The sequence below is a fragment of the Gymnoscopelus braueri genome (genome assembly GCF_963280865.1).
Source record: "Gymnoscopelus braueri genome assembly, chromosome: 1".
Classification (NCBI taxonomy): Eukaryota; Metazoa; Chordata; class Actinopteri; order Myctophiformes; family Myctophidae; genus Gymnoscopelus; species Gymnoscopelus braueri.
This window is the reverse complement of record NC_137603.1, coordinates 37,519,266-37,537,453: the sequence shown is the minus strand read 5'-3', so window position 1 is coordinate 37,537,453 and position 18,188 is coordinate 37,519,266. Positions and strand designations below refer to the sequence as shown.

General features: G+C 39.3%; 1 protein-coding gene across 4 annotated transcripts in view; it reads left to right on the top strand.

Annotated features, from left to right (window-relative positions):
• Positions 1–418: 418 nt before the first annotated feature.
• Positions 419–18,188, top strand: part of csnk1g1 (casein kinase 1, gamma 1) — a 33,493-nt gene continuing 15,723 nt past the window's right edge. For all 4 annotated transcript variants that reach the window (XM_080438640.1, XM_080438639.1, XM_080438638.1 and 1 more), the window contains exons 1-7: positions 419–618; positions 7,186–7,587; positions 8,784–8,824; positions 11,491–11,560; positions 16,533–16,684; positions 17,230–17,464; positions 17,904–17,989. In XM_080438640.1, coding sequence (XP_080294766.1) covers positions 7,401–7,587; positions 8,784–8,824; positions 11,491–11,560; positions 16,533–16,684; positions 17,230–17,464; positions 17,904–17,989 — 771 coding nt within the window. In that variant the 5' untranslated portion in view covers positions 419–618; positions 7,186–7,400. The remainder of the gene's footprint in view (positions 619–7,185; positions 7,588–8,783; positions 8,825–11,490; positions 11,561–16,532; positions 16,685–17,229; positions 17,465–17,903; positions 17,990–18,188) is intronic.

Here is an 18,188-nt window from a genome sequence, read left to right as displayed (position 1 = left end):
CAATGTAAATTTTACTTGTATCACAGATCAAGTATGGGACAAAAAAAATGCTTATACTGTAATAAACTATGAAATATAAATAACATATGAAAACATATATATATATATATATATATATATATATATATATATATATATATATATATATATATATATATATATATACAGTTTCATTTATGTATATAGTTTTTATGTATTTATATATTATATATATATATATATATATATATATATATATATATATATATATATATTTTACCGGCTAAAAGACCAGGCATAATTATTTATATATATAGTTATATATATATAGTTATTTCTAAAGACCGTTTAGGTCTACGTGACCCGGAAATGTTCGCCCCAAAGCGGGCGTGCCGTGTTTTTACATCCGGGTGTATTTTGTGTGAATCTTTCACGAGCGACAAGGTAGATGATGAACAAGAAAAGAATGGAAGGAAAGAGAAGACACTTCACTCTCAGTGTGAACACAGAAAACAACACAGAGTGAACAGAGACGCCCTCTATGATAATAATAACTCTGAACGACCTCCGTGTTGTAGGACTAACACGGTTATAGAGTGGTTGATGATCGTCTGGACTCATCATCATATCAGAGTGAAGGTGAGGCTAGTGCTGTGTTTGTTTGAGAGCCTTCAGTGGTTGGTAGCCACTGCTGCTAGCAGGCTAATTTCCTTGTTCTGAAGCCTTAGAACAGGGGTCTTCAACAGGGGGTCCGGGACCCTTATGGGTCCTTAGTGTTGCTGAGGGGGGGCCCCAAATCTTTGTGTGATGGGAACTTTTTTTAAATGTTTTACGTTAACCACTTGAACCCCAGTATCCCTATTCTGAGGAGAACATTAGCCGAAAAGCAGATCTACAAGCTTGTGAGCTATTTTCAGCAAATATGTTTTTTGGGGGGGGGGGGGGGGTTTTAAGCGGTTAACTGTCTGAAAATACACACTAACATGAATCCAACACAACACTACACAATGAATGATAGTGTTGTCAAACAAGTCTATAAAAAAGTTTAATTTGCTACACAATTTTATAGTGGGTGTCCCTGCTTCATATCTCTCTCAGATGGATACAGGATAGGTGGGCACTAGGGACATCTGGGCACCTCGATGTAAAATTGTCTATTTTGTCCAAAATTAAAAAAAATATATAAATATTTGATGGTCTTGTAAAGTATACATGATGTGAACATGCACGGTACATCATTATCAGACTTAATTGTATCCTTCAACTTGTTTGTGCCCCAAAATGACTGGATATACAGGTTTTGTAGCAATCGTAGATATATTAGACCTTAATTGTCGAATGTTTAAGCATGTTCTAATCATGTATACTTTACTTTACTTAAGACCATTTTTCATTTTTCAATATATATATATATATATATTTTACATTTTGGACAAAATAGCCATTTTACATTGAGGTGCCCAGTTGTCCCTAGTGCCCACCTATTCTGTTACCTCTCAGCTAAGGGGTCCTTGGCCTGAAAAACCTTGAAGACCCCTGCCCTGGAATAAAGATACCAATGAGGCGTTAGTGATGTCAGATCTGATCCCCCTGTGTTTATACTTTATACAGCTTGACCGGAAAAAATAGCCAATCTACAAGCTCATGGCGCGTCACGGCCGCAACGCTTTGGGAGCTTGTAAATCGGGTATTTTTTGGGTCGCGCAGCAAAGTATAAATCAATCAGCGTCATGTAGAGGAAGTGCTTCAGATCAGGGTTGCCATGTCGGCTTATTGTAAGCGACTTTGGGCTTCTTTTTCTGTTAAGTTGCTTGTAAAAATTGGTGGTTGTGGTTTTTTGGGCTTGTTGTCGTTGCTTATTTTGGGCTTGCTGTCTAATGTTGTTTTAACCAATGGTTCTCAAACATTTTCAGATCAAGGACCCCCAAATTAATATGTATTTGTCTGCGGACCCTCATCTGAAAATATTTTATGCCAGGGACAAGATTTAGTTTTTAATATAGCAGATCTACAAGCTCACAACAGCTTGTAGATTGGCTATTTTCAAATAGCCGATGTTGAAAGCGTTCGTGACTTGTAGCCATAGTCGCTTCTTTTGGGCTTGTTTTCATAGACCTGTTTGCTTGTTTCTCTCACAAAACCTGGCAACACTGCTTCAGATTCATGAGGCCCTTTAACCGTGCCGTTGTGGCGTTAAAACGTTGGCCTCGTCGCGTGACCGCTTAGCTAAAACAATAAAAAGCATGACGTATTTTATTTTTTAAAATACGTCTCTTTTTTTTATCGAGTGACAAAAGGGTCTAACCGTTCGCGCGACTAAAGGACTACAGACAAGACACACTTCCGGTTGTCTGTGACGTCAGTGACTCATCCTTGGTATCTTTATATGCAAACATATTCAAAGCTAGCGGTAGTTAAGAGTTAAACACTGCAGTTATGAGCAAAAGCTGTTTTTGTGGCGACCTGCTGTGTAAATGTGTAAACAAGCCTAAGCACAGTGGCACTCAGATAGCAATACCACTATATAAAAATACTCTGTTACCAAGTAAAAGGCCTGTATTCAAAATGTTACTTGATTAAAAGTACAAACGTATTGGCATCAAAATATACTTAAAGTACCAAAAATAAAGATACTAAAATAGCAGATCTACAAGCTCACAGTTGTAGATCGGTGTCCCCAGATGACAGTGAAGTGACAATTTAAGGACTTTTAAGACCTTTTTAATACCTAAAATAAATTTAAGACCATTACTGCATCATAATTAATAAACAAACTATTCCATAAAAACTGGTCAAATAATATAAAACTCCTACAAAGTGCTTATCAGGGTGGGGGGGTTCCCTGTTCAAATATGTTTTTTTTGGGGGTCACGGCCTGAAAAGTTTGAGAACCACTGATTTAGGTAACCTAGTCCAGTGGTTGCTGAGGCACCTCTGGTGAGACAAGTCCAGATGTGCCTTGGGATTTTGTGACGACAGACAACCACACTTATTGCAAAAAGTTTTGCATTATCTTTTTTAATTTGTGTGCACTCACATCCCAATAGAGAGGCATGTGCTATACCCTTATTCAAACTGGTGTCCTCATTTTGTGTATGCCATTACAAGTGACAATTTTAAATGTACTTTATTTTAGTACTTTTATGCCACAAATTAAAAATAAGGAAAATAGCAGCATATCTACAAGTCCACAAGTCAAACGAATGATACTACTATTATACTAGAGGCTATTTTGGATAGATATGCAATTAAAGCATACAGGGGAGTTTTTGACTGTTCCTTTGGTATTTCAAACCCACTGACCTAATCATTATCCCTGTATGGCCTGTCTATAATGGCATACACATGGCAACTCAGAACCTACCACTTGCATATTATGGACTAGGCTAATGCCCGTCTTTAAAGGAGGAGTTCACCCAAAAAATTACGTATTTTCTATCAATTACACACCCCATGAAGCCTTGATTTCATGGATTTATTTTTGTTTTTGTGGCATTCCTAAGACAATAATTTGATGACCGTGTGTATTTCCGGTAGGAGACACAAATAATCTACTTTGTGTCTCCTACCGGATACATTAGCCGGTAGGAGACGGGAATCAAATTATTAGCTTAAGAATGCGACAAAAACTAAAAAGAATCCATGGATTCAAGGCTTCTTAGGGTGTGCAATTGATAGAAAATAAGTAATTTTTTGGGTGAACTCCTCCTTTAACATCTATACCATTGTCTTGTACATTTTCATACGCTAGTTGTAAAGCAAATGTAATAAAACAAGGCAGGCATGATCTAGCTGGCCTGCAATAACCCCACATGATACCCCACATGATATAAGTGATGTGGGGGTTGTTAGCCCAGCTCTCTCTTCAATTAGGAGCCATCATGTATTCTGAAAGTTGTAATTTAACGTTACCTTGCCAACAACTATGTTAAACACAAATACAATATTTTCCCAGTGCACCACTGCACCCTGCCTACATCCCTTAATGTTTTTCACTGAAAGCCAATGTAATTAAACGGAAAGCAGTATAAAATGGCTTTAGAAGTTGGAATTTGAACCTGAAGCTGGACTTATGGAGGACAGAGTTTAATGTGACATTGCAAATTGCATGAATCATGACTATTAGAGTTGGCTTTCACCTGAACAGTGCTTTTAAGGGAGTGGCAGACTGGCAAGTCGGTTAAAGATATTTTTCATGTTTATTCAGGAATTCGGTTTGGAGTGTAATGCTGCCAGATGAGCCCAAACAAACATTGTTTACATGCCCCGACTTGGGCAAATTCCATTTTAATGCAAAAAGCACAGGAAAAGGTAGTACACATGTATCTAGTAGTTTCTTCCAGACAGTGAGTGCAGATTATTATTGAGAAAAATACTCTACCTTTGTACATACTGTATAGAACTTTTATGTCATCTTAAGTCCTCGAAATTGAGTAATTAACATTCAACATTCAACCCAAAGACTATCGCCCTTTGTCATTTCGTTTTCCATCCTTGATTGTGGTGTGTCCTACATGCTGGTCTGTAAGTACCAACCAAAATAATGAAGTAGGAGAAATTTCCTCTAACTACAACCGATAAGAACAGACGCTGGGGTAAGGCAGCTGCTTGCTGCCACTGGCACAGTGGGGGTCCATACATATCAGCAGGCCCCCTCCCAGGGTGATCTTTCCTCTGAAGGTTAATCTCTGCTTCATTTATGTGAGTTCAACTTCTGGGAAATGGCCTCAGTAGAAATTGGATTTCCTATTGGAATTGAAACTTAATTTGATTACTCAACCAAAATGTTAAAAGGTATAACACCGGAAATTGCGTCAGGCCTAGCCATTGGTGGCAATTGTTGCGAGTTCAAAACCCACGTGATGCAGAATAAATATCTACCCACTCAGGCATTGTGCTGTGTAAATGAGTCCATGACACATGACTTCAATATACTGTCTAATGATCATTTTGATCCAGACAGTTCTGCTCATTGACCCTCCCCCATTTCTCCTTTGTTGTCCTCCTCTTGCTGTCTTTCTCCTTCCTCCTCTACCACCTCCTTCCTCTTCAAAATGCCTGGCCCAACTGATAGCTGTGCAGTAGCTACAGTAGAATGTTTGACTTATGTTTCTCACCAAATATTGTTTACTTCATCTCAGTGCGCCCTTTCAACAGCTGCGATTCATCAGTTAGTGTAAGGAAACTTTATTGCCATATTATTGACAAAATAATTGTAGTTGTAGTGCTATGTATTGAACATTCCTCTGGCGAGATTTTTGCACACATGAAGAATTCATGGTTGCCTTGGTGGGGAAACCAAAACTTAATTCAAAGCATTGAAAACAAATGTTTTCTTTGACAGAGCCATAATTAATCTTGAACATTTCACAATTGATTTGATTAGCCTAGATATGATAATTATTTGCACAACAGGAATTGTTGCCAATCCCAATGGTCTTCTTTCTGAGTTGTAAAATCTGTGTTTTGTAGTCCTCATGATTGCTTCTCCTGGATTTTATGTACTTGCAAAGCAACACTGTACAATTGCCCTTGAGAGCAAACTAAATGTGTATTTCAGATGCTGTGAAACTGAGCATGAGTCATCAGGAGGCCCACACATACATATGTTATAACAGAAGCAGCCCTCCCATACTTTTTTGGATCATTATCATGCAATTAGATTTAACCCTTAACCACTTGAACCCTAGTGTCCCTATTCTGGGGCTAATGCTAGTGAAAATAGACAATCTACAAGCTCACAACGGGTTGCAATGCGACACGTTAGCTTGTAGATCGGCAAAGAGATTTGGAGGGAATTACGGAAACACCTGCTGGCACACACCTGCTGGCAGGTCGCTCAAAACGAGAGCGAAATACCAATTGGTATTATTGAAGGGGAGAAATAATCGACCAAAGTTACGTTTCCAAACTTTTCTTTGAGGAGTGTGTATATATAGGATGTATGTGGTTAAAGTTGAACAATTAATAGAACTAACCTAGTTAGTGTTGGTGTTGACATGTTGTTTGGTGTCACTGTCAGCCTGCTGAAGTTCGGTGTTACTATGCACCACTTTGTTGGGGCTGAACAGTTGACCACCACATCAGCACGCTTAGCAGTTTATTTTTGCAAAATGAAAGCCTTTAATAGAAACTGCTTTGATTGAACTTACAATTCAGCAGAGTGCAATTTGCCTAACTTACATAAACCATGTTGACAAACATTGGTTGATTTTTATATTTAAACACTTGCATAATGACATCCAACACACTTGATTTTATGTGATTACATCCTTAACATTTGCATAGTTATTGTTAATGTCAGCATAAGGAAGATCAAGCTATGGACAATTCTCTTGCATACTGTATTTGGTGAAATCAAACTAGTGTCTCTCAGTTTAAGCTGTGATGTATGTTTATGTAACAGTTTATATAATACTCTGCTATCAACCTTATGGTTGTAGGTGGTTCAAATCTAGTATTGCCTCTGTGGTATAACTTGCCTCTGTTTCGTGATGGATTGTTTTATTGTTTCCCCTGTTGCTTTGTTGTCGTTTTGTTTTTTGTTTTGTTTTTTCTTTCCCTCTGTTGTGGTTCCTTCAATGTGAAGGCCTGTACGTTTTTCCATTTCCCCCTATGGCACATATCATGAACCGAATATGACTGAATTTGTTATTAATGTGCAGAAAAACCAAAAAACAAAGTTTAAAATAAAAACAACTTGCCTCTGTGGCTGCTAATGCCTCTGTGGCTGAAAATGGTCAGTTCCTTAATTTATATAAAGGGTGCTAAACACATTTTAAATGTTCATTTTAGTGTGTTAAAAAATGCCCAGTTAATGTAGTGGTGCACAAATCTTTCTTTTCATGACAGCCTAGCTTTATCTCAAAATCCAAACTGGTTAGTGGGTGTTTTATGATGACTTAATTTTGATTTTGAGTGCTATCTTTTAAACCTAGCAATGCCCTTGCTTTTTGTATCACCTATCTGTAAACAACGATAAAATAAATCATACTGCCCATGGATATTTGGAAATCATACTGCTAAATGTTGTGATTCATCTTATCCAAGTGAAGTTTGAATGTTCCTGTTTTGAAGTAAAGGTGGAATCGTACATCTTGATCTTGTGAAGCATTTAGTTTAAAAACAAGTTCACAAAATGTTTGCACTTCCCCGTGAATGTGCCTGTGCTTTTATTGTGATTTATTTGCATCTTTCTCATTGCAGGTATTCTGCCTATGCCCTCTTGTGCCTGCCAAATGTTGAGGCCAGAAGCTATCCTGTACAACTCTTAGAATTCCCTGGGTGGAGTGAGAGAAGGAAAGCCACCCTGACCCATGAAAGTCACTGTGCCATCGCTGCACTGCCAGTGACTAGGCCTGTAGTAGGCCCAGCACGGGGGCATTTTTCTGGATCTCCTCTGGAGCCCACCAACTTGTACAATGGATCAACAACGAGACAAATATGCTGATCGGCCAGCCAGAAGTACCAAGGTTTCACAAGGAAGTCGCAGTGGACACTCGTCACGGCCGTCGGGCTCCTCTGCGTCCTCCGGGGTCCTCATGGTGGGACCAAACTTTCGTGTGGGCAAGAAGATTGGCTGTGGCAATTTTGGCGAGCTGAAACTTGGTAAGCAGATACGGTTATGCATTGGTGTTTTTTTTTCTAATCACAGAGACTGAGCAAAAAATGTATAAATGGGTCATTATGGCATGGCTCGAAATTGCTCCCAAAATGTAATCTGTGTGACCTTGAAATATAATTGGAAGCATTTGTGCGAGTGCAGATAATAGTTGTGGTGTGACTTTTTTTTTTTCTAACCACAGTTGAACATTGCTTTCACTGTACATTTGCTAGTACACTCGGTATGTGCCTTGTGAGCTGACAGTAGGCGACTAGGCGCTCTGTACTGTATGTAGGAAATGGGTTAGGGTACTCGCACTAGTCTAGCATGCCGATAATTTGATCATTGGTTGGTACGACGTTGCCAAGTGCTGCTGTGCTGACATTCCAGCACTTTCACTACATCTTAGAATCTATGATGGCTTCATGTTTATTATCCCTTCATAATCTTTTCTCATAATGTTTCTACCGTGCTGGTATCTTCGCTGTCTTTCCTTGTTAATTCACCTTAAATGCCACATATTTCCAAACTGCAAAAGTCAAGCCAAATTGCTCTATACAGAGATTGGAAGACTAAGTAAGCTCAATATTATGAATTGACCTTTTTACAGAACATTGTCTTATATTTGTCAATCAAAACCCTTCACAGAGACTCTGCACACTTGTCATCTTTAGGAAGTTCAACCTATTTGAGAATTTGGCCAATTAACATCGTAGCCGTCCATGGAGAAGTAAAATATATTCAATTCTTTTTTTAATGCCGATTGAGTTTGGAAATGCAAATAGCTATTGGCAGGATTTCCTTAATAGACTGAGCCTATTGTGAATCTGACCTAAGCTCACAGGATGGAAGTACCGCTATATTTACTCCTTTTGTCCCATACACACTTCCACAACGTCTTGTCACCCCACCCCATCCCTGTAGTCCTGTGCATGGACACTAAAGTGCCATCATGCACATGTTTGTATGTATGTATGTCTCAACACTATTAAACCATAATTTGACGATAATGGTTTCTACTGTTGGTCACTTAGGAAGTTTGTTTACTTTAATAATACCAATTATGAGATGGTACTTATTTTTGCAGGATTCTTCTACAATTATGATCGGTAAAAATGACTATCTTTCAGTTTTTACTGGTAATTTGCAAAAAGTGATCATCACAACATTATTATTTTTAAATAATTGTTTCTTTTTCCAGGTAAAAATCTCTACACCAATGAGTACGTAGCTATTAAACTGGTAAGTCAAACCTTTTTTGCCCTTGCTTTGACAGGTAGAGCCTGTTATTCAAAATAGACATGATTGTAAACATACAATATAAATGCATATTACAATATTTAGCGAAACATTGTTTACACTCATTAATGCATTAATGGGTATTTGACATGACATTTGTCACAGTTAATGATAATAGATTTTTGTTACCATGCAACTGTGTGAATGTCCAATGTTAGTGTCAAGATTGCGTGTCCTGGCACAGGGCTAAAGTACTCTCACACCACCGTGGAGAGACTGGCGTTTGATACCTCCATGGTGCGTCCGTCCAGCTTGGCCGGGCACCCCAACGAACACGATTGGCCTTGTTTGCACATGCGAAGCCGGCAGGGGATTGTGTTCTTTGTTGCTGCACTAACGATGCCTACTGGTTCGTCTGGGCGTTTGTTCAGCAGACAGAGGAGGCATGCGATTGTCTACACACCACTGTTTCCCAAACAGTGGGTCAGGACCCATTTGTGGGTACACGGACACATTTGTACGCGAGTAAATACCCCTCGACCTTTTTCCTACATTTTGTTTTTCATTATTATGGCAAAAGATTTTCAAAAATATTCCCCCAAAAACTCCCCCAAAAATTACAATTTGTCCTAAGTTAAACACAAATGCAAACCTTTTTCAAGAGAATTCCATATATTTTTCTAACTCCATTAATTAGAAAAAAATACCTTTTTAAGAAGATCTACAAGCTCACAACACGTTGCGATGCTACGTGTTGTGAGCTTGTAGATCTGCTATTTTCACTAGTTTGGGTCCCGGGGAGACAACAAATTTCTCTATTGGGCCTCGAGCTAAACAGTTTGGGAACCACTGGTCTTCTACACCCTCCCCAGGTCAACGGTGGAGGTTAGGTATCTGAATGGAGACAGATCTTTTTTTTACAAAGAATGAAAAATATAAATGTAAATAAAAATAGTTTATTTATTACACAGCTACTTAATAAAGAAAACAAAATTATTTTGTTGATTTTAAAATGATTAAATTACTTATGGTAAAGATTAAGAAAATGGTCATTATTATTAGATTATGCCAGGTGAGGCTCGCGAAACTCCGGTAGGAAGTGTGTCAAATATATGAATCAATATTCTGGTACTTCATTGCCTATTGCTCACCTAAAATGTTTTGAAGAAATATATATATTTTGTTTATTATTATTATTATTATTATTTATTCTTTAGTGTACTGTTTAGCTTTAACACATCCACTGCCAAGGGCTAATCTCATAATGTACTCACCAGTGCCAAGGTGTTTTTGTTGTTTTTTTGTTTTTTTCATGTCGCCATAGATCTTGTTAAAATCCTTAAGATTGAGCGCTACACGGTCTGTTTACATCCGCGCGATCTCCCTGTATCTCCCAGTGAAAACCACGTGTCAAACGGGGCATCCATGTTTGAGTTAGAGCGGATTACGTTAAACAGTGAAATGCGAGGAGAAAAAACTACAGGAAGAGAATTGAGTTTCAGTTTCGTCTGTAGAATGGGAGCGGGCGTGCTCGTCAAAACCGGATCCCAAATAATTCTATTTCCTGTCATCAAACCGGAAACGGAAGTGGATCAAAAAAAATCCGAAAGTGCACCCGGACCGCGCATGCGCGAAAAGACCGCAGCCCGTAGGGCTACGGTCTCGGCGCTTAACAGTTGGATTTAACGGCCCGTAGGACTACGGTCTTGGCAGTTAATGTGTTAAAATGACATCTAGGTTTGTTTACATGGCTGCCATGTTGAATATGGCCCAAACCAAGCATCGCTGATTGATTGATTGATTCAATTCATTCATTCATTCAGGTCCGCACTCTCCATCCATATTCATTCATTCAGGTCCGCACTCTCCATCCATACAACGGTCAGTTATTCATAACAGCGGTCTTTTCAAGAAATAACAGACCGCTGAATGCCATGATTGACCAATCAGAATTGAGTGTTCAACCAAGCTGTTTAATGATGTGCAAAATGATGTGCAAAACCTGACCACACACACTCATTGTAAGTGAGTAGGTCGGACAGGGTTATGGTCGGTATCAGGCGAGAACGTGGAGTCTATCTCCGCTACAATGCGCTAGACCCCTGGGAGATGGATTGCTGAGGTGGAGCGCTACACCTACCATTAGTTCCCAGTACTTTCTTACCATGATTTGCCACACAAGCCGTGCTACTCATACGCTGAGTTGGCAGTGCCTGGGATCGAACCCATGACCAGGCAAGAGATCTACCGTCTGAGCTACCCGGACACAAAAGGTTATTGTAGAGGGATCTCCATATATGGGCATGTGATGTGTCAATTTGCACTGACACTGGGAAAGTGGGCATGTCCATTGTCCATATTTGGGCTTATAACGCGGCGCCAGCACATCATTGCAGGGGTCATTGCATTGACCATGTGTCCAGTCCATATGGGTATATGTGTGTGTCCTGTAAAGAAAGAGAAGGTCCGCACACCACCTTAATGCTCCCAAAATAATGTATTAATAGAGCGGTTAAAAAAAAACAACGTCAGGTATGCTGAATGTGTATATGTGCGTGTCCTCCACAGACAAGGCCCACCCACAGACAACTTTTTGTAGTAGAAATTGCTGTGCTTCTGGTCAGTAGACGCATTTGATAACTCTTCATTTTGGTTCTTATGTCATGTAGGAACCAGTGAAATCGAGGGCGCCACAGTTACATTTGGAGTACCGGTTTTACAAAACCTTGGGAAGTACAGGTAAGGTCATTGGCAAGATTACCAACTATTATTCAGTCCATTCGTTTTTGTGTTACTACATGACCAATCTGGGAACCCATCGCCAAATAAAAATGAAAAACAGTGCCCTCTGCTGTTTTTTACTCTTTCACTTGGCTCTGGGACAAGCTGAATGGAGCACCCGTGCGCAAGGAAACCGGGGTTTTGGTCTGCCCTCAGCGCTCCACTTCCGGTGGTGCGCTTATGTTTTCATTCCCACTAACAATATTTCTACACGGAACAATAACACCACTTCTCCCAGAGAGCATGGAAAGTTTTGGTTATAAGCCCACTTGTTTCTATGATGAAAGAGCAAGTTAAAATGTGAATATCTTTCCGTGGCTTTTGTCTGCTCCAAGGACGCTATTGTTAAATGAGTTTCGGTTTGTTTTCAGTGGGAAGGGAGGGCACAGACAGTAAATCCCGCCCACTACATTTGATTGGGTAAAGCGCGGCCTGCTTCCTGATCTGAAGGCACGCCCACTTGTAAGCTAACGCGCACACGTTCTGAACGGGGCTCTCGACAGATTCAGTAGCGTAGCTCTGTATCTGTTCTTGAGAGATTACTACAGGACTGATTTTTACAGTTAATGTAGATGAGTCAAAAAGATTGTCTAATTTCCACAACAAGTGATTACGCCTTTGCGGTTACAGTCATTGACCCTCAATAAAATCCATTTTAATCTCCGGGAGTCAGTGTTTGTAGACAAATATCTTTCAAAGGTGACTTTGCAAATTCATGTGGAAACACCATTACCAGAAGCTGACTGCTACCTTCCTTCCTGTTGCCCTGAAAAGACTTCACTATTGATATCTAACAGGGAGATGCAGGAAGCGTTAACCTTATTACAGCCATCAGAATTGTGATAGAACTCGTGCATAATGCAGGTTTGTCATGTCTTATCCAGTCACATTATGTCTTATCCCACAATCTGATGGGCTCCTTCTAAGTCCTTATATGACCTCGGGCAGGTCGTTCCAGAGACACAATGTCTTCAGCCTCGACTTAGGAGCAACCAGCAGGTTCCTGCCTGAGGAGCTCAGGCTGCGCACAGGCTTGTAAAGGGTTAATAACTCAGGGCCAGGCCATGAAGTGCCTTAACCCATTAAAACCGGGAACGCATCTGTGTCATTTTCCCAATTTCTTTGGCTATTAAAAATCTACTATGAGCTTGTAGATTGAAGCGTGGCACTCGGTGCCGTGTTATGAGGTTTTAGATCTGCTATTTTTGAATTGCCCAAAGTATAAAATAATGGTTATAGCTAAAAATCTAAAATGACACAGCTGTGCGTTCCCTGAATTGAATGGGTTATTATAAGTAATCCTAAAATAGGAGTAATATGGGTGCCTGACAGCTCAGCCAATTTGTGCGCACACTGTATTCTCCACGTGAACTATACTCCTCTCTGTCCTCGGTCTCCTGTCTCTCTCTACACGCTCTACAAGCATGATGAGGATTTCGGTGTGTCTTTAACCCATTAATATCGGGAACGCATCTGTGTCATTTTAGATTTTAGCTATAACCATTATTTTATACTTTGGGCTATTCAAAAATAGCAGATACAGTATACAAGCTCATAGCGTTGCACCGAGTGCCACGCTATGAGCTTGTAGATCTGCTATTTTTGAAAAAATCTCGAACATTTGTGCAAATCTTTCGACTCAAATCTTTGCTTCTGGAGGTCCCTGGAACAAAATATTGTATAAATGTTCACTATAAAAAAATATATAAAATACATTTTCTCGATTTCTTCTTTTTTTTTTTGATAAACCAAAGAAATCTAAAATGACAGAAGATGCGTTCCCGGTTTGAATGGGTTAAAACTCAAAATTGATCCGATCCTGGTTATATTCCTGAGATGATATTAGATACTCTCTGCCCTACTCTCTTTTCACTTTCACTTCTACCTCTTGTTTGTCATCCTCCTTTTTATTATTGCCAGAGACACAGTCATGGTCAGAATTAGTTTGACAAGCAGGGCTCAAAATTTACCTTTTTTAGTACTAGTGCTCCCAACTCATGAGGTTATGTGCACCAGCGAAAATGTAGGAGCCCTCACATGTAAGGAACATAGCATGTCATTTTTGTATTTGAAAACAAAAAACTGTTTAACATTACGGTTTACAAGTAACATAAAATGATGAATACATTATATAAATGGGGCTTTAATGCATTATTCTGGGTCCAGGTTTGAAAATATGCTCTTCTGGCTTCTCTTCACTTCTGGTGGTGGTCATCAGAAACTATGATAAACAATTACAAAGAGCCTAAGACAGTTGACTAATCTCATTGTAGTCAAAACACCCAAGTCAAAATGTTATATTGATACACCCTGATTGCTCAGTAGCACTTTTATAAATAAAATGGAAGTTTTGCTAGGCATGTTCCTTGGCAAGCTCTGTGGAACTCAAGGTGCCTCTATTATAGCCAGACAAAGAACATAATGTCTACGGTTTTGCAAGGGTTGGAAAAGGCCAACTGTGCGGAAACTCATTAAATATTTAGAGTGAGGCTGCCTCTCTTAGCACTAACCTGCCTCTGTCCTCTACTCCAGATGGGATAACGTGACCCCATTTCATCTTAGCTGTGTGCTAATATGCCATCAGCCTATGTCAGCCAGTGTGGTTGTCAGATAAAGGATGTCTGTGCTGCATCAGTGCATTCATGGATGAATGTGCTCAACCCAGGTGTCAATATACAATATATTTATGATTATGAGTGTTATGAGCCCCCTCCCCCCCACCACATGAATCTGATATGACAATATGTTTTTCTAAATGTGATCTGTAGCTTTGACTTACTAGAATCACCACAAGTGTGGCATTTCTGCACAGAGCAGAGGCCAAGACTGCTCAGGATTTATTTTTCAGGATCTACAATGGTACAGTACAGCATTTATAGCGAGAGGAAATTAGTGAGCCATGAAAAGTCTGCCTGGCTTAACCCTGAAAGACTACACCTTGTCTCTGGCCACTACCAGCATCTCAAGCAATAAAAAAAAATCCCCAAAGACGCGCACCATAGCAGAATTTGGCTCTAGAGAAACAAGGAAAGAACAGTCTTCTATTGGGTGCCCAAGGCATCACTGGACAAAATATTGGTTTAACCTATCAATGTGGGTCGTTGATGTTTAACGTTTTCACTTCTCGGTCCACAGGGTTTGTGATGAATAAAAACTGGGAGAAAGACGGCCAACAGAGACACTAGGCCTGCTATTGTCTTAGCCCATAGTTGTATTGTCTTAAACTGGACATACATCAGTATAGAAATTATAGGCTAACAAATAACCATCAGTATAGAAATTATAGGCTAACAAATAACCACTAGTACTTTAGAGAAAGATAGGGTGGGATAAATAAATATTCTGAAGAATTATAAAATAAAATGAAATATCTTGGGATGCATCTATATAAGAAAATCGTACGCCCTTGCATGCAGAGAAAATTCTAATATAATTTATTTGCAAAAAAATGCTGATGTCGTCAAAAAGTCAAATAATGACCGCTTGTCCGATTATATCGGGCTCTACTTTATTCCCTTTCCTCAATCTCCAGATGCCTCAAGGTATCATTCCTATGGTACAATTGGCAACCCACAGAATAGGATAATTGGCTCCTAAAACACAGGATGGAACCCAGCATGATGTTGACGTGGCCAAATGCTAGCTAAATGGCTGTAGTGCCACTTCTCTCACTGTAAACGTGTTAAAGCCCATCTGTGATGTGCCTCAGGAATATTTGCTCACAATATTCTAAAGGTTAGGATGAGTAAAATACTCATCATTATTGTATCGGTCTTAAAGACCAAGTCTGCCAGTAGACCATTGTCGCTCGGATTATGAGCTGCTTTGAGCAACAATATTTCTTACTTGATTAAATTGGCTGATTATTGATTTTTGCCCACAGTGTTAATCATGGGTGAAAAAAAAGAAAATTGGACATTTCAATGTTTCCTGGGGATAACATAACTTTTCTGTGGTAATCATTTAGTCATACCTAACTGTGTTTCCAATGGTATTCAGTAAACATCAAAAACTAACTATACTTTGGAACTACAGTTCTGAAAAATCTCATTTCACATGTGATATGAATATATTTTGGGTATCCCAAAACTAAGAAAATCACATCTTTGTAGTTAGTTTTGTCTTTTTAAGAATAATGCTTTGTCTGGACTGAAGAGCTTGTCATCAGGACAGCTGCCCAGTACTAGAATTGGACACCGCCTGCAGAAAATGTTGTGTGTCAGTCTGATGTTGGACACCCTCCAAAACTGAATGACAGACATGCTGATCCAAATTATGGATTGCCTACACTTATACTGTTGTGCATACTGTTGCTTGCACAACCCTTCACATAGGCAGGCCACTCATGCTTCTTTTCTTATCCATAACTTATGTAGGTTAATTCTCCTTGGGCCATTAGCCTAATCAGCACAGACCTTTTGCTATCCAATGTAATATACTAGGTCTTAACTTCAAAGCTCTCTCTCCCAGGCACACCATGACAATTCATGGAGCAGTTTTAACAGTCGGTGCATTTTAGTTTCTGGTTAATGTGTAACTAGCAGCAGGATCTGATCTCTACCCTCCCATAACAAACCATGTGATACTCCTCCTGTCTAGTTTCAGATCTGGCTGTGACTGAGTTGGGCTCCAGGTCAATTTCATCATTCATGGGAGGCAAGAATAATAAACAGTCTCTTGCTGCCCACAGGTTTTCATCAGACACATTGCCATGTGCAGCTGAAAGAATATCTTACCATTAAAGCTTAGAATATTAGCTGTGACTCAATTTACAGTTAACAATCCAAGCTTGTAACAATGTTGGCCGTGATGCACATGGAAAAGAACACAAAGGAAATTAACCAATTAAACCGTTTGCTCATGGACTGAGTATTATCAGCGATGCTATGATTGTGTCATGTATTATTACTTATTACTCCTTTTGTTTCAGCTGAAGGCCTGCCACAGGTTTTCTACTTTGGGCCTTGTGGGAAGTACAATGCCATGGTTCTGGAGCTGCTGGGCCCCAGCTTAGAGGACCTCTTTGACCTTTGTGACAGAACCTTCTCACTCAAGACTGTCCTAATGATAGCCATTCAGTTGGTGAGTTCATGGCAGTGGGTTATACCCAGCAGGGCCGCACTTTTATGAACACATATTGGCCATGCAGAGCCAGTATTTGACAGTGGCAACACAAAAATGTGTGGAGGGTAAATGTGGTACAAATAATTGGTTACTCTATATTAATAATAATAACTGTAGTGTGTACACATCACCATTAGCTGAGTGAATCAGTCACTGGATGTTTTTTTCTTTTACAACCAGAGAAACAAACAGATGTTGACCACAAGCTTGTTTTCTGGTATGCAAAAGTTAGTTGCAGCTCAACTTTTGGCCAACCAAGAGTATCAAGATAGTACTGTATCATTCAGTTCAAGCTATCCCAGAATATAATATAGTGATGTATATGAAATATGTGATGGTATTTAGCTTTTAAGAACTTGAAAATATTGAAATAATGTAGCGGTCAGCAACTGTTGCACAAATGTAAATTTCTGGGTTAAATTACTTTGATTTCTTGTCTAAAAATGATGTGGTTGTGCATATAATATCCTTTTGCTGACTCTTCCTGTATTGTCCCACTACAGATCTCCAGGATGGAGTATGTGCACTCTAAAAACCTCATTTATAGAGATGTAAAACCTGAAAACTTTCTCATTGGACGGCAAGGGAACAAAAAGGAAAACATTATCCACATAATTGACTTTGGCCTGGCCAAAGAGTACATCGACCCTGAAACGAAAAAACACATTCCATACCGCGAACACAAAAGCCTGACCGGAACCGCCCGATATATGTCCATCAATACACATTTGGGCAAAGGTAAGACAATGTGCATTTTTTATTATAGCTCCAAACCAGGATTTGTCTCCTTGCATAAATTGTTTGGTTATCCATGGGGAGATAGTGGACCATGGAGCCAGATACATAACACACAGACTGGCATATTTACCATGGTTGGAGACCATATGCATTAGGGAAATTCTCAGGTTTCAGCTTCAGGCTTACGTTTGAGCAGATTTGACCATATTTTAGGTATATTTTTGGAACATTTAATGGACTCTGTCTTAAAATAAGTTCAACTATACAGTTGGACTATACAACTATACAGAATCCAGGCCACCTGTTTAATGATACAATGATGAAAGAACAGTGGTGGAAATGTTGATTTTTGTGGTTCAGCCTGTTACCTACTATTTTAAATGCACTATCTACAGTGCTTATTTAAAATACATTTATTGTAATCTTTTCTTTTTTATAGAGCAAAGCAGACGAGATGACCTTGAGGCCTTAGGTCACATGTTCATGTATTTCCTCCGTGGTAGTCTGCCTTGGCAAGGACTAAAGGTATGCAGTCTATTTAGATATTGATTACAGTTATGTAGAAGTGCAATTGTAAATATTTAGCAATCTTACACATTGACTTTGTAAATATCGTTTGACCATGTCTAGGGAAGCTTTGAAAATGAGTTCAAATACAGGTGATGTGTTGAAGTACTTTCTGTGGTTTATGATGGTGAATAGAACGTTTGCTCAGCTCCGCCCA